Here is a 24,498-nt window from a genome sequence, read left to right on the forward strand (position 1 = left end):
GCTCCTAGCTACCGCTACTTTCGCCACAAAAACTACAAAACCCAGAATATCGTGCAAGTTCCCCTTGTCCAATAGGAACCCCCCATGTAGCGAGGCGCGGAGGCCGGCTCTCGCAACTCAAGATGGCGGACGAGAGTGATACAGCAGTGAAGCCGCCGGCACCTCCGCTGCCGCAGATGATGGCAGGGAATGGAAACGGCCATGAGCACTGCAGCGATTGCGAGAACGAGGAGGACCACAGCTACAACCGGGGGTAACGAAATCCTCGGAGTCCAATTCCCATCCAGTCCGCCACAACCTGGGTCTCTGGGGTGCGGGGAAGTCACCGGGAGCTTAGTGTAGCCCTACCCCCACATTCCTATTGGCTGAGACATTGGAATACTGTCTGGCGATTGGTTGCTGTCTTTGTCATTTATCAGGGGTGGGTGCTCAGTATGTTAAGGCCCAGAGACATTCAATACTTTTATTATATAAAAGTTCTTCTGTGTAATGTTCCCGTAATGTGGCTCATGCGCGTCCGGGGAAAAGAGCATGTTGGACGATGGCCTTCGATGCCACAACACAGGTCAATCTAACAGTACAGTTCAAAAGGAATGTTACTTACAGTGGTGGTGTATGAACAACATGATTAGCAGTAAACGAATAATAAAACGTTTCACTGCAGTTCACCTTCAAGGAGGAAATTCATCAGGCTACACCAACCATAATTATGTTGTAAAAATGTCACTACTAGAGAATCCCAAGATTTAAACTCACCTTATAAACCCTATGTAATTACTGTACGATAATATTTTGATGTATATGGTGTCGCTGCTCCAAATGATCCATAAGTTTCCCAAGCAACATACAGTTAGGTCTTTCAATATCTTTGCTCTATTAACTTTGCGAAGTAGCTTCGAGCTTCAAGAAATTGAGTGATGGTGCTTCCTTGGACAGTTTGGAAGTGGTGTAATACTGCGTCTCCTGTACTTTAGGGTCTTGCTTCCGATAAACTATTCCTCGGGTAGAAGGAATGCGTCAGACGTTTGAGTTTTGAGCTTCCAAATTTAAGCCACACCCGATCACTTCTCTTTCCTCCCATTGTACAGTGGCTGGTGCAGAGGCTCACTCTCCTTATCTGTATATATGTTTCCTAACGGAAAGTCACGAGAGACTCTTGGATGTAAAACTTTGGCTGAGTCTTTGGTAGTCTGATTTTCGTAGCCGTCTTGTCGTTTGCTGAATCAATCGGTTGGTGGTTCCTGGAGGTAAAAGTGGAAGGTTGAGGTCTTTGGATAAACTTTAAAGAGAGATTCTGTTACCTTGAGGTGATAGGAGAACAAAGGATTATTTAAGTAGCTTATAAGTGGCTTGTGATGAATGCTTAGGTTAAAAGATGTAGCTTTATGTTCTTCAGTCAGCTTTAAAACCACAGGAAGATGTAGGGGAGAAGGAAGCTTGTCAGATTTGGTTTTTATAGGACTGTGTTCTTTTGCACACAGATCTAATGTAATAAAAACTTCTAGATTCCTGAGAAAGGAAGAGCTGAAAAAGAGGAACTAGAAACAGGAAGGAGGGAAAGTGACCCTTTTTGAGTAGAGACCCCAATCACATGTGAGAGTTGTTGAATTTGAGACTCGTTTCAGAAGTGAAAGTACCACTTCATCTTTGCTGTGTGTGTAGTTGCTTTTAGTTTTCAGTGCTAAACTGTTGCCCTGACCAGTGTCTGTAGCTTGTTAGTTGGTTTTGTTGCCTGTAATCTATGAATCACTTTGCAGGACTGTTTGGCAAAGTTCTGTGTTTTATTTAAAGTACAACAAAGTGGTAACCTTAAAAAACTCTTTGGAAGTGCATGGTTATGGGCTGGGTGAACAAATTAAGTTTATTAGTATCCCAAATCTAGAGATCTGTATGAGTGAGCTTGGAGGTCGTAGGTGAAAAACAGAGGACCCAGCCTGAAGGGCAGAGTCTAGTTCTGGCACTTGGAATCTGGGATAGACTTGACATTTTTTCCATTAATTGTCAGAAGGAAATGGTTTTGTGTAGTATAATGGGAAAAGCATAGACTTTGGAATCATTCAAACCTGTGTTCAAAGCCTGGTTTGACATTAAATAGTCCTGTGTCCTTGGGAAAGTTATTTAACCTCCAGTTGTCCAGATTACATGAGATAACATCTGAAGCAGCCTTCCCCCTTCTGTTTCTTCAGATCTGCCCTGTCCTCCCCCCAACCCTCTCCACCTTAGGCCATCACATACTGTATTTTTTTGTAGCTTTTATCATGACAGTACTTCAGTAACATTTGTATCCAGGCTTGTCTTACCTGACCACGAGGAGTTTCAGAACAGGAATGCTGTCTTTGAGATGGCTGGCAGTCAGTGGGTATTCGTGACTCTTTGCTGGATGAATGAATGACATGTTAAAACTTTGTAGCCCAGTGTTAGTGCAGCTTCCTTTTTCCTCACTGAGGAGAAGGATATCAGATTTTTCTCACGTGTACACTTAATTTTTCCCAAATAAGTCTCGTAAGCCTTATTATAGTTACTGTGAAGTACCCACAGAAATCAATTATCCTTCAGTTTTGTCATGGAAGTTTTCCACTGTTTTTTGGCTTTTTGAAATGTTGCATGTCTTTTCTTAATATTATTTTAAGTGTACTCAAAGTGTAGAGGAACCAAAATATCTCCTTTTGATGCTAACAGTTCTAACAGACAATATGCAATAAAAGTTAATGATCGTTCAAACCAACCCTTGTTCTCTTGGGCCTTTCTTTCAGGATGGGCTCAGTGCTTTACACTGATGAAATGAGCTGCGTTCATGGACTGGAATAATAGGAAGTGCATTGGTGCTGGTTCTTATGTCCCTTCTTTATGTATTTTAGTTCTTAATTTTTCTAGTCCTGAGTTTTTTTCTTCCATAATTAAACATTTGGCTGGTATAAATTTCATGTATACATAAAAGCACACACATGTTCACAGGCATACATCTATAGTATAGATGTGTGCATGTGAGTGTGTATCTCTTTATAGTTTTTCTGTTTTTTAAAAAATCCACTGAACTGAGGAAAGAAAGGAGGGTAGCATTATCCTCAGCCCAATCCCCCCAGTTACCTGGTGTAAGTTACCTTGAGCAGTTAATTGAGTGGAGAGTCAGGCTAAAATAATCTTTATACTACATCCCCCTGCGGGTCATGATTCATCTATAGGATTTTAATTTGCTTGCTTGTTTTTAGTAAGAGATTTATCGCTGAAGAATAAACCTTATCAGCTGGCAGTAGATTTTAATTGTGAGATAACAAAGTTTATTTGGATGCTTTGGAATGGGAAAGAATTTTTACACTGTTTTGCTGTTAGAATGCTGTTGGAATTTATTTTGCAATGTCGTTAATACCACTGAGATGCTGGGAAGTCATTGGTCAAGAACACTTTGATCAGGGATGTCTGTTTCCCATTCTGTTCTCTTACTCCATGGGGACAGGTTAAAATGGGTTCTTAGAAGTTTTTCTTACTTCCTGATGATGCGATATTATTCCTTATGAAGAAACTTAAGAGAAAAGAGAGGTCTTTTTGAATGGAATTCCATAAAGCTATCCTTACTTTCTTCTGTTTTATTCTTCAGCTTCTCCAAGAGTGGCTCTTTCCACATTTATTTGATGGCTTATAGCTGTATCTGGTCCTTAGAAGGAAGAAATCTTTTTAGTTCCTTTTTCTTAATTTCTCCCATCAGCTTTTGGTTCTTCAAAACTAGATCAAAGCAGAAATGAAAAGAGAAGCCTCATCACTGATATCAAATAAGTGTTCTAATTTTATTTCCCATTTAAGTGGCAATTAAAAAGAAACTAATCAAGAGCTGCTTCAAAGAGAAAAGGCTGGAAAGCAGAAGAAATGAAAAGTAAATGAGAGCCTATTTCTGGGAGACTGCTGCTCATGGCAAAGCAGTTTTGCTGATTTTTCACATTGTTTAACTAATGTGCTCACTGTAAAATGTCCCAGCTTTACTAAGTCTGCCCTTAACCCTTTCCCTGCAGAGTCCATAAGTTTGGGGACCACAGATTCGGTAACTTTAGGAGGTTGCTGCTTCAGCTCTTCCTCTTTAACCTTTTGTCTGAAATCTCTGCCCTACAAGCCTCTCTTCCAGTTCCCCAGGGATGAGGTACTCTTGTGACAGTTGCATTTAGGCCCACAAAATATGGTGTTGTCTGTTAAAAGCACCAAAGCAAAAACAAAACTAATATTCTTCAACAAGGTCTGTACTTACTGCAGATTTTTTTCCTCTGCTGAGAGAGAGCTAAGGAGGCTTCACTGTTGTTAAGTGGTCAATAAATGTTCTCTGTTGCTAATGTGACTGTGCTGAACCCTGTGCTAAAATCCTTTACATGGATTATCTTGTGTAGACTTAACTAATAAAGACTGATTTAGCTTTTGTGTGTGTGGCCACCTCATGCGAAGAATTGACTCACTGGAAAAGAGTCTGATGCTAGGAGGGATTGGGGGCAGGAGGAGAAGGGGACGACAGAGAATGAGATGGCTGGATGGCATCACCAACTCTATGGACATGAGTTTGAGTGAACTCCAGGAGTTGGTGATGGACAAGGAGGCCTGGCGTGCTGTGATTCATGGGGTTGCAAAGAGTCGGACACGACTGAGCGACTGAACTGAACTGAACTGAATGAGGCTTGGGATTTGCCAATCCACCTCTCCCTTTGACACCCAGGAGGATCCATTCTGAACTTGCTGGATTTCTTTTCCTTACTTGCGTTGATTCCTTCCTTCAGACTCTGCAGCAGTGTGCATTCTGTCTTTGAATGTGTTCAGTAACCCATGGACTTTCCCAAACTAGGGAACCAGTGGGTGATGGAGGTGGCTGGCTCCTTTAAATTGTCCTTGATAGATTGGTATCTTTTTCAGAGTCATTCCAATGTGTGAAATTGCTGCAGGCTTCGAGTCCCTACTCAGAAAATTACTGAAAATGGTCTCTGAACTGCATCTGATTTGACCTTGGAGTTGCCAGGTTACAGTCTAGCTCACCAGACCAACCCAGAGTATGTAGAATTTACATTTCCATCTCATTCCCATTTTGAACTACTTAGTGTATCAGGGCTCTTGTGACACCTGAAAAAAACCAGCTTTCCTTCATGGCAGGATTGGCTGGTTCACCCCCAAAACTCTGGCTAACCCAGGGAGGGCAGAGGGTGGCAGTAAAAACAATCTTTGGTAATCCTTTCCCATCCTGCTGTTCTTTTCACAGGCCTCCTGGGCACCTTGACAGCAGTAGTAAAGTTTTTATTTTTACGATCATTTAGGACTCAAAGGCAGTTTTTTGTGAGTGACTGACGGTGGGAGCTTGCAAAGTTTGGGGGATGGCATTAAGTGACTCTGCAGCCTCAGCAGTTCAGAGGATCGGCAGCTATACTGATCCACACCACGTGGTTTCCACCTGTGCCCCTTGTAAACACCACCGCGTTCACCTGGGTTTGGGTCTTCTGAATACGCTACCAATAGGCTTGCTGGTGAATCACACCTCAGGAGTAAATTGATTTGCAGAAGGGGAGTTTCCTGGGAGTCCAGTGGTTAGGACTCAGCGCTTTCACTGCTGTGGCCCTGAGTATAATCCCTGGTTGGGGAACTAAGGTCCTGCAAGCTGCTGTGTGGCCAAAAAATAGAAAAAAATTGATTTGCAGAAGAATTTCCTGATGTCTACAAGTGGCATCAGAAGGACGTTACTGCTGCTGCTGCTGCTAAGTCGCATCAGTCGTGTCCGACTGCGACCCATAGACGGCAGCCTACCAGGCTCCGCTGTCCCTGGGACTCTCCAGGCAAGAACACTGGAGTGGGTTGCCATTTCCTTCAGAAGGACATTAGAGGCTAGTTATTTATTTAGTAAGTTTCTCTGGAAATTTTGAATTTGAGCCTAAAAAATTAACTTCCAGCTTAATTCTACTTCTAGGAGGTAGCAAACAGGTAACCGAAAGTTGTGAATTTCCTTTTCTGAACTCTTTTATTTTTTTCTTTTGCTCTCATAATCAAACCTAAACCCATGGTCTGTGTTTCAGACATTGGAACCATTGGAAATGGTTAAAATGGAGCTTTTTTGTTTTAACTCTTGTCCTAAGGAGGGAGGAGACAATAAGAGAGTTGAAAATTGAATGAGAAATTTGATCATTTAAAATCTCAAACAGTGTCTCAAAAGAGCCTCGCATCGCTACCACTCTCAGAACATTAGCACAGCTGTCCTCTGGAAATATTGCTGAAGATGTTTTGTTGCCCCTTTTTTGGGCTCTAGCTTCTCAGGGCTTTATTTTAGTCTGTTAACGCCTGGAAAGCGTCAGTCAAGCATGTATTTGGTGAACTCTCAATTGTGTGCTCAGCATAACTAGGGATGCTGTGAGAAACAGCTGTGTAAGATGGGGTCCCTAGACTAAGGAAAAATTTTTTTATCTCATTGGGAAGCCAGGCAGCAACTCATTATTATATGTAAAGTATTAAATTGTACGGGAGATCATAACCTTAAAAGAGACAGACCTCGAGGAGCACGAGAGCTGGAGTAGTCAGAGGAGGCTTCCTGGATAAAATGTGGCTCACACTCCTTCTTGCCTTTAGTATCTGCGCATCTGTCACACAGAAATTTGGTTTAGGGCTTTTGAAGGTTCTCAGATAAATTCTCACAGGGAATGAGGCTTCAGTGATTGGGAGTCGAGTGGGCCAGGTCCTTAGATTGGTGACTTGTCCCTGGGTTCCAGTCTGTTCGTTGATGCCTCACGCCCCTGGGCCTTGGTTTCCTCTTCTGTAAACAACAGGTTAAGCCAGATGGCCCTGAGAGCTCCTTCCAGCCCCGGTGGTTTAGCTTCCAGGATAACAACTTTCTGTCCCACAGCCCCGCACCTTTGAGTGGACTTTGGCATCGGCAGGATTAAGAGGAGGCCTGAGTCGTGGACCCAGCCTGCTCCTGTTGTTTAGAGCTTCGCTGCTGTTCTTGTCAGCTTGCCCTTCCCTCCCACCACGCTCACACTCTAATGCTGTGTTCTGCTTCTAGAAATAAGTACTGAGGTTCCTTTTCCATCTCCTCCCCCAACCCTGACTTTCTTCCAGGCATCCATAGGATTTCTTACTTGTTTGAACTTAGAATATTTTGACCTTCCTTTAAAAATGACATTTCATGATCGCTTTTCTTCCTTGTTCCTGGTTTTGTCATTCTGTTCACTTACCCCATACTTGCTAGGTTAGTCATTAATGAGTTGATCAGCTTTAATTTAGAATGTGCATTCCAAAATTTTTATGTGAACTCCCGTCTCCTTTTCCATTGCAGGCAAACAGCCCCTTCTCCAAAAAAAAAGAGCTGGCAATTTCACTAATTCTCTGCTCATTATTTTGGAACCAAATGAAGCAAAGGTGGACTTTGATTTGCCGTATTCCAAGGTGCTGGCCCATCCCTTTGAAGTATGTTAGGGTGACTGACAGGTTTAGTAAGATCTCTGAGAGATTTTTTGTTTTCATTTGCAGAGTCCCAGCACACCCAGGGATACCCACCCAGTGCAGGTCCCTTTAAAATGAAGCCAAATTCTTTTGAGGAGGACCAGTCTTGCTTCCATGGGGTCCTTTGGTTTCGTTCTTCCTAAATCCGAATTGAGCCCATCCTTCTGTGAAATGGTATTGGCTTCCTAAGATGCTTCCTAAGAAGCTACCCCTAATATTCCTAAGACCTACTCTCAAGGCCTCTGAGCTTGGTTTGGTTTCTTACGGATGATTAAAGTTATTATAATCATGTAGAGAGCTAACCCTCCTGGGCTCCTTGGAAGTCTCTTCTGTGAGTCACTTGTCTTCCTGTTTGACTTGTTAACTGAGAGACCATGATGAGCTCATGATGCTATCATGAAGGTGGCTCAGTACCTGGTCGCTCAGAGACTGACTTTTCTTTTAAACTTCCCTTTGTTCTTCAAGTGTCTCCTCTCCGTGTTCTTTATGTACAGGTTGAGACAGGATCGTAGCCCAGTAACTGCACGTGCAGATTCAAGCCAATACAAGGAAAATGAAATTAGCTCTCTGGTTTTAGTTTAGGTCTTGGAGTTTGCCAGGCACTTGTATTATGCACTTGTAATGCATAAAACAGAACAAGAGTTCAGCCCAAGGTCCTTCCCTAGAAATGGAGTCTGTGAAGAGATGGCTGCTTCCACTGAACAGCAAGAACAAAGGCAGGAAGGGAACTTTTTAGGGATTTCGCCCATGTGAAAAGATGTCTACAGTTGGAGGGAGTAATTCCTTCTATTTTCCTTATGTGAAATTGTGTTTAGTAAGTGTCCAGCTGGTTAATATGCAGCAGTTCTTCACTTTAATCTTTTTGATGCTTTTTTCCCATAAAAAAAAAATTCTTTTGGTAATTCACTTACAGGGACCAGAGAATTCATTCCATAAGCTGAAATGAGTAAGGACTTATAAATTGTATCAGCAATGGAACCCTGCTTTGTCTCCTACCATCAACCAGCTGTTAAACCTCATAATCCTGAGACTGAAGTGAGAATGTCTCTGGAATCAGAAAACCACAGAGGAGTTGTCATAGACTGCAAACAGACCTGTGCACGATATCAAAATCGAGATAATAAGAGGAAAACTTTTATCTCCAGTTCGTAAATGGCTTCAGAGTTCCTGTTCTTTGCCTTGGGCGTTTTGCTGAGCTTCTAGTTTTAAGGAGTTTGCCTTATTCCCCCTCTCAGTGTTATCAGTTTTCTTTCTGTGTTGTGCCTTCTGGGTCCCACTGGTATGATACCTAGGAAGTGCATTTGCATCTGTACTTCATGACCTTACACTGGGAATAAAGTAACCTCCAGCCTTGACGTGATCTCTCTGACTTCAGTCTCTCTGCACCAGGGGCCTGATGAGAGGCCTGGCCCCACGGGTGCTGCTGCTGCTGCTGCTAAGTCACTTCAGTCGTGTCCGACCCTGTGTGACCCCATAGATGGAAGCCCACCAGGCTCCCCCGTCCCTGGGATTCTCCAGGCAAGAACACTGGAGTGGGTTGCCATTTCCTTCTCCAATGTGTGAAAGTGAAAAGTGAAAGTGAAGTCGCTCAGTCGTGTCCGACCCTTAGCGACCCCACGGACTGGGGTCCTCCATCCATGGGATTTTCTCGGCAAGAGTACTGGAGTGGGGTGCCATTGCCTTCTCCGCCCCACGGGTGCAGGCACACTTATTCCAGAGCAGTGGTGGTGAGAGTGGATGAGCTAGATGGGAACTGAATGTGAGGGGCCAAGGGGAAGGCTGGGTCGGATACCTTCTAGAGTAAGAAGCCGCTGTCACCGTAGACTTTCAAGCTTGGGAGGGACTCCTGGAAAGCCATTTTCACTTTGGCGAGTCCCACTGCTGTGCAGAGTTTAGGATAAGGCAGAGCACTTGTGAGGTCAGGGAGATCCAGGAATGGCTGGGGATTCCTTTAGTCCAAGTGTAAGGTCATGAAGTGTGGATGCGAGTGCTTCCGGCCAGGACCAGGAAGACAGAAACCTGAAGACATTCTGCAACAGGAAATGGCAGCACGTTGCCTGCTCCCTACACCACGTACTTGGAGATGAGAGTTAATATCATAATAACCCCCAGGCACTTTAAGACCATGAAGCCTTTCTGAATTATAAAATAAAGCTTAAATAGTACTTACCACTGCTGCTGCTAAGTCACTTCAGTCGTGTCCGACTCTGTGTGACGCCATAGACGGAAGCCCACCAGGCTCCCCCGTCCCTGGGATTCTCCAGGCAAGAACACTGGAGTGGGTTGCCATTTCCTTCTCCAATGTGTGAAAGTGAAAAGTGAAAGTGAAGTCGCTCAGTCGTGTCCGACCCTTAGCGACCCACGGACTGCAGCCTACCAGGCTCCTCCATCCATGGGATTTTCTAGGCAAGAGTACTGGAGTGGCTTGCCATTGCCTTCTCCGTACTTACCACGATGGTGTGTAAAATGTATTTTATACTATTTTAATTCTTTGAAAACTGGTTATCTAGCCTATACAGCTAAAACAATACCCGGCACTTAGCTGATCTGCAGATTAGGGTTTACGGTACCCTTTGATTGGACTCCTAATTTTTACTTTCTTTAAAAAAAATTTTTTTTTGGCTGTGTTGGGTCTTCGTTGCTGTTCGTACTTTTCTCTAGCAAGCAGGGGCTTGCTCTGTAGTCCTGTTTGTGCCAGCTTCTCATTGCAGTGACTTCTCTAGAGTACCGGGACTTCAGTGCTTGCAGCAGGTGGGCTCGATAGTTGCGGCTCCTGGGACTCCAGGGCACAGGCTTGCACAGGCTCAGTAGTTGTGCACGGGCTTAGTTGCTCCGAGGCATGTGGGATCTTCCTGAACCAGGGATTGAACCTGTCTCTCTTGCATTGGCAGGTGGACTCATTACCATTGAGTCACCAGAGAAGCCCTTTATTTTCAATTATTTAACGGAAAATTTCCAGAGAGAATGGCAGCGTGATAGTCCGGTATTACTCCCAGTCTGACAATGCCAAAATCACTGAAAAGCAGGAACTTAACTTTGACAGTGATTAGGAAAGCAGGCTTCAAAGTGAACCTTAAAATTCATCAATAAAATGAGGGAAACCCAGAATCAAAACTAATATCCGAAACTCAACAAGAATTGGGAGAAAGCATTTGGGAGTGAATAAATGAAAAAAATGTTAGCAAAACACAGTGTAATACGTGATTTGTGTCTCAGTAGAAATGTTGAGAGGCGATACAATTTTTTAAAAGCCTGTAGAAAACAATTAAATGTGGCTAAGAAATTGTTTTTGCTTCCTTCGTTGGGTGAGTCATGCAGAATGAAAGCAGCAGGAGGAAATCCCCGTTGCTGTGGTTCACACGCACACACATGTTCCATGTGAATCTCTTCTGAGCAGGGCTGGCTGGGTGTTCATTGTTGTTGTTTTCCCATGATTCTTAGTGCTGGGTTTTGCCGGTGGGGTCACCCAGTCGAGCCGGCTGACCGTTGGCCTCTATCCTACAGGCCTGATTTAGACATTTCTCATGATCACTTGACAATTTTGTACACAGAGCACAGCAACATTAAGCTGCCCTTTTCCTTGCTCCTTCCTCCCTTCCAGAACTGCCTGTGTCTTAGGTTCAGCTGGGGCAGCTCAGAGAACCCAGTGCAGCAGGATGGGGGAAGTGGAAGTGAGGAAGAGTTTCCAAAAGATCACTTTGGGCTGTCGTCCCTTTAAATTCTGGACTCTAAGGAAGAGTTGGTAACATGAATGCCCTGTTAACAATTACATTTACCTTTGATGCAGGCAACCTGGCAATTTAAAGGAAACGAACCATTGGAATTCCCTGGTGGTCCAGGGGTTAGGACTCCACTGTTTCGCTGCTGAGGGCCCAGGTTCCATTCTTGGTCATGGAGCTAGGATCCTTCAAGCCAATCGGCACAGCCAAAAAAATAAAATAAACCACATAAAATAGAAGCAAGAACAGAAGAGGTCCTTTCAAACAAACAGGCTGTTCCTTGCACATGGCTCCCTCCCTGGGCACTCTCCCTCCCTGGTGGGAATGGAGAGGAGAGCTGTGTCTGCTGGCATTCTCCAAATGCCCCTTTTGGGGCCTGGATTCTCTGGTCTGCTTCTGAAGCCCACAGGCTTGATTAAGGAAGGTCTGGGTCCACAGAAAGCTCTTTGTCAGTGCAGCTCAAAACAGATGATTTTTTAAAAAGCCTGCATCAGTATTTACTTTGTCTTACAGTGGTTTGAGTCCAGCCAATGACACAGGAGCCAAAAAGAAGAAAAAGAAACAAAAAAAGAAGAAAGAGAAAGGCAGCGAGACAGATTCAGCCCAGGATCAGCCTGTGAAGGTAACAAGGAGGCTCTGTTTTCTTGGGCCTGAGAGTCGCTTTTTTGAAAGAGAGCACATTGGGATAAATACATGGGAACAATGTAATAGATTGCCAGTCTCCACTGCTATTAGTTTAAGATGGAGGGGTAGGCTTCCCCTGCTGCCCTAGACCTAGGTGATGAAACTGCCGTTCTACCTTGAAAGGCACAGCAGATTAGACACTGACCCCCAAGCGCAGTGCCCCCTCAGAATTTACAGGTGCATAACTGCATGTGGTGCTGTGCTAGGTGCCGGAGAGTAATTCCCTTACGACAGCCCCGCTGTGGCCTGGGGTAGTGGTTCTTGGCCTTTTCTTTCTTCGGTCCCCACCACTATGAAAATGAAGGTCTGTTCTTTTTAAGGCAGACCTTTATGTTTGTCAAGCATTCTCTTGATGCCATAGTCACAGTACTGAGAACTGAGACCCCCACAGAGCCCATTTCCGAGTTCCATAGAACTGCTGACCTAAAGCTTACGGCTAAGACTGACACATGGACACGAAACACAGAAGTGTGAGTGAGGATTGTTTTGTTTCGTAAATAAAACAGCATTAAGAAAAGAAAACCTTTTAGGTTTTCCCTGGCGGTCCAATGGTTAAGACTCTGAGCTCCTAATTCAGGAGGCATGGGTTTGATCCCTGGTCAGGAACTAAGATGCCATATGCCACACACAGTCTGGTCTTCAGACATTGAATATAGAAATAAAGATTAACGTTTCTTTAAAAAAAAAAAAGAAAACCTTTTATTTCAGATAAGTGCTATCCTCTTCAAAGCAGGCCCTGGAGGAAGCTCAAAACAAATCCATAATTCCTGTCTTAGCATTACCTCCGTTTACAAGCCTCACAGAAAATCTAGTCTCATCAGTATACCCACCCTTTGCTTTATGCCTCAAAAGTTATACTCCCCCTCAAATCTTTTACCTTATTGAGATGACAGCTTCAAGCAGTTTTTTTAATATTTCAATACCAAACCCACTATGAAAAAAGTCACCATTGTTGGCTACCATGTTGGCTAGCTAGGTTCTTGCCGGGCACATCGTTTAAATTAATGAGGTGCCTTCAACTTCTCTACAAGGTAGGTGGGAGTCTTCCCGTTTTAAAGATGTGAGGAAGTGATTTACCCAGGTCTTTCAGTCAGGAATTCAAGCCCAAGCCCTACTTCTGCTTCAGGGATTCTTGTTTGTTTCTTTCTCTGGGGGTGGGTGTTTGGATGACTCCGTTGGGGGTTTGAACTCAAACTTTTATCAAAATGGTTCACTTCAAAATTAGAAAATCACAGCAAAACACCATTTGCATAGCCCTTCTGTTTTTCTCTTTATGAGAATGATGCCATGCATAATAGGGAGTGTAGGGAAAAACCTAGCAACAGGAACAAAATGAAAACCACCCGAGTTCTGCCTCCCTGGAATGAGCAATATACGTGTATTGTAGTCTCCCTTTCCTTTACAATTTAAATGAAAAGAAGAAGTAGTTAAGTATTAGAGGAACCTCAAGGTATTTGTAGAATCTGAAACCGGACATAAGACCCAGAAGCCATAAAAGAAAAAGTGACAACTATCAAACTTCTCTGAAAAAGTCAAAAGATAACAAAGTGGGCAGTTACTTGCACTACATAAGTCAGTTTAAAATAATGAAATAAGCAGGCCATTCACAAAGAAAAAGGTTTTTATATGAAAAGATGGTTCAACTTATAATGAAAATTAAAGCAACTATTTTCCCCCCTTAGATTGGCAGAGTTTAAGATTTGGTAAATCTAGTGGTGAGAGTCTTGAGAAACATACTCTCATACACTGTTCATTGTTTTCTTAACTGATATTCTCTTTTTAAAGAGTAAGTTGATAATACATGTAATCTCAAATGTGCATCCCCTTTGACCCAGCAGTCTTCCTTTCTTAAACTTTATCCTGCAGAAGGACCTATTCAGTGAGCAAAAAATAGATGCAGAAGAAAGTTCATTACAGCACTGTCTGTCAAACTGAAGACCAGAATCACCAAATGCCCAGTGTAGGAGGTTGGCCAGATACATTATGGTCTGTGCTTATAGGTCAGTTGTTGAATGGGCAGGTCCACGTGACCCCCTGGAATGGTCTGTAAGATAGAGTGTTTAAAGAAGAACAGTCAGTAAAATAATACTCCGCCATTCGAGTTTTTGAAAGTCGTGTATGGGTTTGGAACTTGTATGCAGAAAAGTCTGAGATTATATTTGCCTTTTCCCACCATACCTCCCAAATTTAAGACTGTTGATGACAAAGGTTATATTTGAGGGACAGGACTGTTGGGTCTTTTACCTTCTGTGTATATATATTTACATTGCTGCATTGTTTGAAATTTTACACTAAGCCAGGTTTTGCCATCAAACATCATAAGACTAAGAAGAGGAGAAACCCTGTGGGAAGCACCCACCCACCACACGGCTCATCATCAGTCACTCTTTCCAGCTGTCCTGTAGCAACTGACCTCTGAGAAGCCACACCCCTTCTCTGAGTTGTACTCCCTTAACTCCTGAACTTGAATAAATCAAAAATGCTTATTAACATAATGGACCTTTTCTCTCCCCAACTTTGTCTTTTTCAGATGAACTCTTTGCCAGCAGAGAGGATCCAGGAAATACAGAAGGCTATTGAACTTTTTTCAGTGGGTCAGGGACCTGCAAAAACAATGGAGGAGGCTAGCAAGCGAAGCTACCAGTTCTGGGACACGCAGCCTGTCCCCAAACTGGGTATGTATGTGCCTTCTTCCCGAGGAGAGGGCACGGGAGTGCCTGAGCCATGCTAAAGGTTTCATGCAGGATTTGTGGGGGAGGACAAGAGAGTCCTGTTGTTCCTTGGTGTCCATTTTTAGAGGGTAGTCTTTCCAATGCAGTTCAGAAAAGACTGTTGTTCAGGGACTTTATCATTTCACAGTGGCCCATATGGAGAACAAACAATGGTCCTTTTAGTCCATCATGCATTATAAATCTGCAAAGAAAGACAGTGCCTTGGCACTTGATGAGTGGGGACGTGTGCCCATGTATATATTGTTTCACACAGATTTTATAGAGAGACTGCCTAGTATATCTGGGCAAGTGTTTAATCCGGAATGGGCCAGTCCCCCGCCTCGTCCCCTTGTCTTTCAGACAGTGTGTGCTGTGCTGACTGAATGCATAATGACTTGACATTTTGATTACCGGTTATGGTTTAACACTTGGACTACCGTATACAGGTTTGGTTGGCACCTCATCAAAAAGCTATGATGAACTCTCAGAGGGATGGGATGGGCAGAAAATAAGAGCATTCCAGAAGGGACTGGTTGTAGCAGGTTAGAGATGCCTGCTGACACCCAGCCACAGCTTGCCTCCATGGTGACTGCAGAGGGCGTTATTGCCAGGAAGTTTCTGTAGAGGTTGCATCATGATTCGGAACCCATCGGTAGCCCAACTTCTATTTTCTGTGTGGCTGGGAAAGTAGGTATGTTAAAAAGAAAAGTATGTGTGAACCACAAACTGAAGGTGACCTTCAGGCTGTCAGTGTTAGCACTCCCCTCCAGAGACGCGGTGAGAGCTGACCGTGTGTGGTGGGGAGGAGGGCTGGGGGCAGAGCGGAAGGCTGGTGAGGGGAGGGGGCGTCTGTGCCCAAGGAGAGTCGTCTGCTCCAGAGCGTGCCCCTCCAACCAGCAGGGTGGGCGGGCATTGCTAAAGAGCTGGTAGACACGCAGACGCTCAGGCCCTAGGCCTGCAGAATCAGAACCTGCAGGGGGTTTGCATCCACTTTGAAAGTTTGAGAAGTTCTGCTCTGGAGCATATGGTTCGCGGGCAGCTTAGTCACAGTCCAGAAACAGGCTGAGATGTACCCCTACGGGGTGGATAGCAAAGCAGCCCGGGTGGTTATGGGTGGTGAACGGGCAGCAGGCACTGTTTTATTGAAGTCTATTGACTAGAACCCTGTCCTGACCCATCCCCCAGGTCTGTCGGGCTGCCCAGGCCATCCAGGTTCCAGGCCACTGTCTAAACCCTCCAGCAAGGCTTTGGGTCACAAAACCTTTTTGAATCTGAGCAAACTCTGGGAGATAGTGAAGGACAGGGAAGCCTGGCATGTTGCAGTCCGTGGGGTCACAAAGAGTCAGACGCAACTGAGCGACTGAGCAACAAATGCTGTTACTTGGGCATTACTAGTAACGGGTCCCAGTGACCACTCCCCCAGGAAGAATCAAGAGCTACGTGCTCCACCTCTGAGTGGATTACACAGAGACATTCAGAGGGAGCTGCCATGCGTCTTTACTGTTTTTTTTTTTTTAATATTTATTATTTATCTTTATTTATTTGACTGGTCTGGGTCTTAGTTGTGGCACGTGGGATCTTTAGTTGCGGCGTTTGAACTCTCCTGAGTTGCCTCATGTGGGATCTTTATTCCCCAACAAAGGATCAAACCCGGGACCCCTGCACTAGGAGCATGGGGTCTTAGCCACTGGACTAACAGGGAAGCCTCCATCTTTGCTGTTTTCAGATGGAGTTTTGGTTTGATTTTATTTTTCATTAAGAACTTGCAAATGGGTGACTTCACTCTATTCTTCACAGACATGGCACCTGGTCAAGAAGCAGGTTAGGACAATGGAGTCTCTTTTGCCTCGACTCTTTTGCTTTTTGTTGTTTGCCAAAGTTTCTCCACCCATAAATTAGAGGGTGCTCCAGTTTTATTCTCAGAAAGCTTATGAAAAAGCCACAGTACTCCTCACTGGGACCTGGATGATCTTGGAAAGGGGCAATGAGGTTCAGTTTTTTGGTGTTTTTTTTTTACTGTTTATTTGGCTGCATTGGGTGTTGGCTGAGGCATGCATGACCTCTGACCTTCGTGGTGGGATGTGGGATCCAGCTCCCCAACCAGGGACTGAACGCCAGCCCCTACATGGGGAGCTGTGAGTTCCAGCCACTGGACCAGCAGGGACGTCCCGGCTCAGTTTTGTCTCCTCACCCCGTGCCTGTGGCAGCGTGGAGCGTGGGACTCTTTGGAAGAGGGGTCACTGCGAGTGTCTGGCCAGTCTGCCTTTCAGGTCAGTCAAGTCCAAATAAAGGATTCCTCCTCTGTGTCTGAGTTAGCTGATAGAAAGTACTGCATCACAGGCATCAGTTGGTCCACGTCGCTGAGGTGTCACCCTAGTTCTGCTTCTGAGTGTCCTTTGGGTGGTGTCATTTATAGCTTCTTGCTTTCATTTTTTCCACTTAAATGAGGGCTAGTAATTGTGAATCTCAATCATATCAAGTGTCCTGTGTTTGCCGCACTCCCCGACTTGTGGGGAGAGTTAGAAATAAATTGTATTCCACTCAAGAGACCTAGGGACTTCCCTCATGGCTCAGACGGTAATGAATCTGGCTGTAATGCAGGAGACCTGGTGTGATTCCTGGGTTGGAAAGATCCCCTGGAGAAGGGAATGGCTACACACTCCTGTCTTCTTGCCTGGAGAATTCCATGGACAGAGAAGCTTGGCAGGCCCCAGTCCATGGGGTCGCAGAGGACTCGGGCACGACTGAGCAACTAACACTTTCAAGAGACCCAGAATTCTTTAAAAATCCTCCTCCTAATTTCAAGTTTACAATCATCCGAAGTTCACCATTGAAAGGCTTCTAAACAGCCAGTGTTTTCAGCTGATAACAGTCCTCTTGTGTGCCCGAATCAGCTTGTCATCCCCTTTTCAGACTGTGTCACTCTCCTTTTTAAAAGTCACCCCTTTTCCCACACTGATGGAGGGATGAGGAATCCTTTTTCTTTGCCTGACCTTAGTGGGTTGGAATCTTGGCCACAGTTAGATTAGTTTAGAGAGTAACTCTACCAAAGAAAGGGAGAGCGCAAACTTGGACTTGGTTGCCCTGGGCCCTGAAAGAGAGGTTTCCTCACTGTCCTTCCCTTGTCCTGCTTGTTTGGCTTGAGGTCTCCCAGATCTCGCATTCTTTTCTCCCAAGTCCTTCACAGTTGCCCTGTGGTGCTTGAAGGCAGAGAGAGTTTAGGGGTAGAGTGTACAGAAAGGAACCATTGAAAGCCCAGGTTTGTCTTTAGAGTTCCCAGTGTCCTCCACAGCCGGTTCATGGAGACCCAGAGGCGGTTGGCTGCGTTTCTGCCCCCTAAGAAGCAGCCCCCACCTTCTTGGCCAGAGATGCCCGTGAGCCAGTAGAAGGTGGCGGGCAGGACCCCTGGGCCGCTCTCAGCATTGCCAGCACCCCAGGCTGCGAGTCTGCTCTGAGCGGCTTCTGCTTTCTCAGTGTTTCCTCTCACTCTGCTTTGTCAGCTTTGTCTTGCAGATGGTGAATAGCCTTGAGATAACCTATGCAAACCAGTTTGTCAACACACAGGTCAAGACTTACCAGTTGATTATTTTATATACAAGCTCACTCAGTTGACAAGCACTTATTGAGTGCTCTTTGTACAGTTCGGACCTCAGGATGTCACTGCTCCCTCCCATCCCCCTTAAAGACCCATTCAGGGTGTCCCACAGCCCTCAGGATAAAGCCCAGCCTCTTGCAGCTTGCAGGGCCCTCCACGATTGGCCCCCTCTCTTCTCTTCAGCCTCGTTTCCTAGTTTCTTTCTCCTCCTGTCATCTCCAGGTCTTGACTCTGTTCTGCCTGCAGTGTACCCACCCTCCCTGCCCCACCCAGTCTGCCCCTCCTAATTCCTAATTATCCTTGAAGTCACATCTTTTTTTTCTTTTTATGCAGGATCTTAGTTCCCTGACCAGGGATCGAACCTGTGCCCACTGCAGTGGAAGCACGAAATCTTTACCACTGGACCACCAGAAACATCCCTGAGGTCACATCTTTAGATGTTTCTTCCGAGAGGTCTTTCCTCCATCTCCTCATCCCCCCATACTTGATTATTGAGGACTTTCATTATGCTGAGTGGCAAGTGCCTGCTTGCTTTGTCTCTTTGGGCCCCATGATGATGAGGACCTGCATCCGTGTCATTCACCAGCTCCTGCCCCAGAGCTGGCACTGTCTAGGATTCCAAGAACAGATGGTGAAGGTGCAAATGGCAGTGCCTGGTGCAGGCAGGACCTGGTAGCCAGCCTGAATGAAATGATTTGGCCTTGAGACTATTGTCGTCTGGTGGGGAGGATCACTGGTATCTTGTCCGTGAGATCATCTTGGGGAAGAATGATAAAAGGGTTCTGAAGTTTTAAAAAAAGGGTATAAACTCAAAACAAGATAGGGAAAATTGATTAGCACCTACTCAAGACTAGAGTAGGGATCCGTGGTGTTTCCTAGGGGTCTGGCCCTTGGCTTGTTAGCCTCAGAAAATTATACATGGTAAGGAAATTAAAGTGGATTGACTTCTGGTCAATTAATTCACAAGGGCTACTTTATGAATTAATCAAAAGGCCAGTTTCTAAACTAGGGGAGAAAAATGTAGCCTTTCTCCCAAGGAATCTTTCACTTGAGAGCAGCTTATAAACAGGAGTCAACCGGATTCTTCCCTGCTGTGACCGCATTATTGCCTGTTGTTTGCAGTCTTTGACCCTTAGCACACTGGTTATGACTTGTTTCTTGACTATTTCTCCAGAAGATGGTATGTCTTGTGAGGCCAGGGACCTTTTCACAGCCCTGTCCTAGTGCATGAGGGCCAACCGGTGTTCAGTAAATGTGCTGGGCGAGAGTTGGATGGTCAGTCCTGATGCTGTTGTCCTTGGTTCATGGCCAGATGCAGTCATTTCCACTACACCTGCCCCATGGATCCATCCCTGGGAGGGTCCACAGTTGCCTGTTACACGTTAGAATGGTGTGTTTGGGTCAGGAGTCTGACCATCAGTAAAAGCTTGAGCTGAACAACAAGAATGTATAGAGCCCTGTGCTGGGAGCCGTGGACTCAGTGGGTCTTCTGTAAAGGCTCCTTATTTATTTATTTTTTTAATTTTTGTTGTTTTTAATTGGAGAATAATTGCTTTACAATGTTGTATTGGTTTCTGCCATACAACTGCTCGAACCAGCCATTAGAACTGTGTATATCTCCTCCCTCTTAAGCCTCCCTCCCCCCGCCCCACCCCACTTCTGGAGGTCGTCACAGAGCTCTGAGCAGGGCTCCTCATGTTAAACAGCAGCCTCCCACTAGCCAGCTGTCTGTTTTACACATGGTCGTGTATATATGTCAGTGCTGCTCTCTCTCTTCAAAGACTCCTTTTTTTTTCCCAAAATTTTATTTCTTTATTGCTGTGCTGAGTCTTCATTGCTGCACAAGGGCTTTCTCTAGTTGCAGCGAGCCGGGGCTAGTTTTGGTGAGGTGCGCAGGCTTCTGATCGCAGCAGCTTCTCTTGTTGCAGAGCACGGGCTCTAGAGTGCAGGCTCAGAAGCTGGTGCGCAGGCTTAGTCACTCCACAGCATGTGGAATCTTCCCCAACCAGCGATGGGGCACGTATTCCCTGCATTGGCAGAACTCTTTACCACTGGACCACCAGGGAAGTCCCGAAGACTCCATTTTTAAAGTGTACTAAACATTGCCTTCTTCTGAGTTGTGAGCATGAGTGAATAAGCTCTGAACTGTAGAAACTACCAGGGCCAAATAATTCCAGGGACTGAAATGATGCGGCTGATGCGTCCGAGTTCTGTCAGATAGGTGTTGTTTGGCTGGGGTTGGGAAGCGAGGCTCTGTCTTCTCAGCATCCCCTTGTGTACTGCACAGGGGAGGGGTGTCTATCCTGGTTGGGGATGTCGTGTCAGGGGGTCACTGCCCTGCAGTGTGGTGTAGGCTCAGTGATTCAGCCCAGAGGTGCTCACAGGGCTCTGTAAACACCGTGGGCCCGAGTTGGCAGCTGCAGTTAACTGGCCCCTGTCAGTGAAGGCCCAGGCTGGCAGGACCCAGAGAGAGCCCGGCGCCTGGATGCCATTGTCCAGCTCAGGAATAGGCCCGGTACATTGTCACTGCTGTTGACACAAAAGCTGCCTTGTTGCAACTCCTTATAAATCCATCCAGATCTATGGGCCTGGGCCAGAGCCATGACAACACTTTACACCAGCTGGGAGGCAGGAAGCCAAGTTAGTCAAGATACACGTTTGTCATTTAGTAACCAAAAGGAGATTTAAAAGAAGGTCCAAGACACCAACCACCTTGGCTCCCAGGATTGTTCTGAAGTTTGGCCACGAATGGCCCTCAGTTAGGGGCCAAGGGTAGCCAGAGAGATGGTCTGCTATTGCCAAGAAGAGAGTGTTCTTCGGATGGAGGGCTCCTGGGGACAGGAGGAATTTGCTGAGGTCAGTTTTTGAGCTGATTCCCTTCCCTCCCCAAGAAAGCCAACGGTGAAGCTCATGACCATGCTCTACTTGCAGGAGAAGTTGTGAACACACATGGTCCTGTGGAGCCTGACAAAGACAACATCCGCCAGGAGCCCTACACGCTGCCCCAGGGCTTCACCTGGGACGCCTTGGACCTGGGGGACCGTGGTGTGGTGAGTAGGCCTGGGCTGACCACCAGCATGGACAGGGCACCACGTTCACTGAGAGCCCAGCCATGATGGCTTCTCCTTGGGCCTTCCTCGAGGACTCTTCTAAGAGCCGGGCCAAGTAGGGCTAGCAGATCCCTCCCATCTGTTGCCTCTGGGATCTGCCCACGGCTCCGCCTGAAGAGCTTACGGTGTCTCTGGTGCATTGAGAGTTAACCCCTGCAGCTAGCTCCCCAAGGCGGATACTTTCACGCTTTCATTTTCCTTGTTCGTCCGTTCTTTCGGTCCCTTCTCTTAGTGATGGAGTGCTCTGTTACTTGGATGACAATCTTGGCCTGCCATACTTCCTGTGCTTAAGTCTGCCCCTCTACCCCCGGTGACTCAGTTTCCTCTTAAACACTAGATTGCTTGTTCCAGGAGTCCCTGCTGTGCCCGGATGGAAAGGATTTGTGAGATTAAATAGAGTTTTCGGTAGTTTGCCTTGTCCCGAACAGCTTGGAGCCCCAGGGTATTGGCGTTGGTCCCCCCCTCCGCCTCCCCCCATCTGGCAGAATACTTCTAAGGCGGCTCCTCTTCTCTGCAGCTGAAAGAACTCTACACTCTCCTGAATGAGAACTATGTGGAAGATGATGACAACATGTTCCGATTTGATTATTCCCCAGAATTTCTTTTGTGGTGAGTTGTAAGGACTTTCCTACCGTTCTGAGATCACAGAGCAGAAAAACAAGGCACCAGATTGCTCATCTCTCCTCCAAGTGCCAACCTTTTAATGGCAAATCAGTGTGTGATTTTTGAGACTTGCTTCCAGTGGAGCTCAGAATTGAAACTTTATTTAAGGCACAGTGACTGGGTGAGAAATTCCTTTATGGAATTGGTTCCCAGAAGAAAAAATCGCCTGTTGTATAATGACTTTAGGTAAGAAGGGAAGGAGGGATGAGACTGCTAAGATTTAAAAGAATAGAGGGTCATTTTCAGTCTGTTTCTTGAGCATGCTCGGTTATATGAAAATGGCCTTGCCTGGCTGAGCACCCCCTCCCCTTCCCGGCCTCGTTTAATATCCAGAGAGGTAGGGCATAAGGCTGGCACAGAGGGGACCTGTCTGAAGGGGGAGGGAAAGGAAGACCGCCTGAGTGGAAAGAGGGGAGGAGATGGAGCCCAGAGCTCCAGAGCTCCACAGCCGGCTCCTGACCACGGGACCCGCTGGATTTGGAGCCAAGGAGGCTGGGGGCTCCGGCTCAGGCTGTCAGAGTTGAGTAAGCACAAAGAAACTGGATCAGTATGAAATCTTCAGTGTGACAGCCCTGGGTTGGGTAAATAGGCCAAGTGGACTGAGCAGCAAGAAAGGGCTGTGACTTGGTCCCACTGGTGTCCAGGAGGATTTGGCCTGAAAGCGGATTTCAGAGAATTGAGCTGTTCCCTCCCCAGGGAGGTGGTGGCATGAGGTTAGAGCTAGACTCAGTGGTGGGGCCAGACAGTCTGCCGAGCCCGCTGGCAGGCAGCCCTGTGCCCACAGCTCCTGTCTCTCTTCCAGGGCTCTCCGGCCGCCTGGTTGGCTGCCCCAGTGGCATTGTGGGGTTCGAGTGGTCTCGAGTCGGAAACTGGTTGGGTTCATCAGCGCCATCCCAGCAAACATCCATATCTATGACACGTAAGCACCAGCGCCACCCTCGCCCCATGTCCCCACCGTCCTGCTTGGTCTTGGAAGTTGGGGGGAAATCATATACATGCCTTCCATAGAAGCAGGAGGGAAGTTCCCCTAAAGGGAGGGAGCTTGGGTTCCTAGGAATAGCAATTCTTAGTAGGAACTGCCTGTCTTGCTCTGAATTATTGCTGGATCTCTTGTCTGTGACCTGGGCTGGAAGGGGTCCACCCTGAGGGCCGACCCACTCCCTGACCAGCTCCATGTTGGCACTTGTGCCAGTCACGCGTCACCATGCTCGAGTCACCTAGAAGTGGGCTGGTGTGACTCATATCCACAGTCGTGGGGCCTTCGAGCTCTGCTCTTCATTTCTTTGGAAATGTCAGAACCATCTATCTACCACAGCCTTCTGGGCTTGGGGGAGTCAGAACCCCTGAAATCATAGAATAGCTCTTGACTTCCGTGGGGTTCCTGATGGCTGAAGATGGGGCTCCCTCAGCCTGCTCCAGGGACTTCACCAGGAAGATGCTGGTGGTGCCTTAAATAAAGGAGTTTGCTTGAGTCCCACTTACCTTTGGAAGCAGAGTCTGTTGAGGAGAGAGCAGGTTCCTTGCCTGGTGCATCAGAGCAGGGCGATGGGAGGGCATTCCACTCCTGGCTGCTGAGCACAGGTGGGGCCGGAACACGAGCCTGTGCTGGAGGCCCCGCTCCCTACACGGGGCTCCCATGCTTGAAGGGATGGCCTCACCCTGGGTTTTCTCCTGACTCTGCAGAGAGAAGAAGATGGTAGAGATCAATTTCCTGTGTGTCCACAAGAAGCTGCGCTCCAAGAGAGTGGCTCCAGTCCTGATCCGTGAGATAACCCGGCGGGTTCACCTGGAGGGCATCTTCCAAGCTGTTTACACTGCCGGGGTGGTGTTACCAAAGCCTGTCGGCACCTGCAGGTATAAACCTCTTCTTGGAAAGGTTCTAGAAATGGTGGCATGCCCACTCTAGTTGGGGAACTTGTGTCACCGTGAATCACAGCTCTGCCCCTCAGCTCAGTGCATGGCCGAGAGCATCTGCTGCTCTGGTGTCTGAAAAGGTGGGTGGTGGTGCCCACAGGAGCTGGGTGGGGCACACAGGGAGTGAAGGGAAGTCTGTAGGAACGACGGCCTGCACAGCGCATGCCTTGTCCAAAGGGCTCAGGCTTTCTTAGCTCCCTCTGATTCCTGCCATGTGGAAATTGCAGGGGGTCAGTCTGCTGGGGTTTTGTTTTAAAGGATGAGCCCAAATCTGGTTCTTGATGGTAAATGTTCTATAGTTTTAAATGAGTGGCTCAGTTTTGTTCTGAATATTATGTGGGCCAAAGAGAGCATGTCTCACCTCTGTGTGAACCAAGCAAAACCACTGCCTTCGAAAGTTCTTTGGAACCATTGAGTACGATCTGCCTTAAGAACTTCTAAAGTGAAAACATCAGTTAGGCGCCAGAGAGGAGGGAGGCAGAGGCTGGACGTTGGGAGAACCTCAGGTCTTTTCCACTGATTTGATTCCAAATATGGGAAGAGCTGTGGCCGCTCTGCACTCACCGTGGTGGGGTGTGGAGCTCCTGGGCGAGGCTGGCTCAAGTGGGGCCGGATGGCTCTCTCACGCCACCTGCCGGCCGTCTGGAGAGGTT

At 46.6% G+C, this 24,498-nt stretch overlaps 1 protein-coding gene across 1 annotated transcript in view; it reads left to right on the forward strand.

The window, feature by feature from the left end:
• Positions 1-90: 90 nt before the first annotated feature.
• The window catches only part of NMT1 (N-myristoyltransferase 1), a 30,477-nt gene continuing 6,069 nt past the window's right edge, over positions 91-24,498 (forward strand). Inside the window, exons 1-7 of the mRNA XM_055408076.2 lie at positions 91-253; positions 11,682-11,790; positions 14,383-14,527; positions 21,090-21,208; positions 21,786-21,877; positions 22,734-22,850; positions 23,615-23,785. Of these exons, the coding sequence (XP_055264051.1) occupies positions 123-253; positions 11,682-11,790; positions 14,383-14,527; positions 21,090-21,208; positions 21,786-21,877; positions 22,734-22,850; positions 23,615-23,785 (884 nt within the window). The 5' untranslated portion in view covers positions 91-122. The remainder of the gene's footprint in view (positions 254-11,681; positions 11,791-14,382; positions 14,528-21,089; positions 21,209-21,785; positions 21,878-22,733; positions 22,851-23,614; positions 23,786-24,498) is intronic.

Source organism: Moschus berezovskii, chromosome 20 (genome assembly GCF_049115385.1).
Source record: "Moschus berezovskii isolate FMDL1 chromosome 20, NW_MosBer_1.0, whole genome shotgun sequence".
In the NCBI taxonomy this organism is placed as follows: domain Eukaryota; kingdom Metazoa; phylum Chordata; class Mammalia; order Artiodactyla; family Moschidae; genus Moschus; species Moschus berezovskii.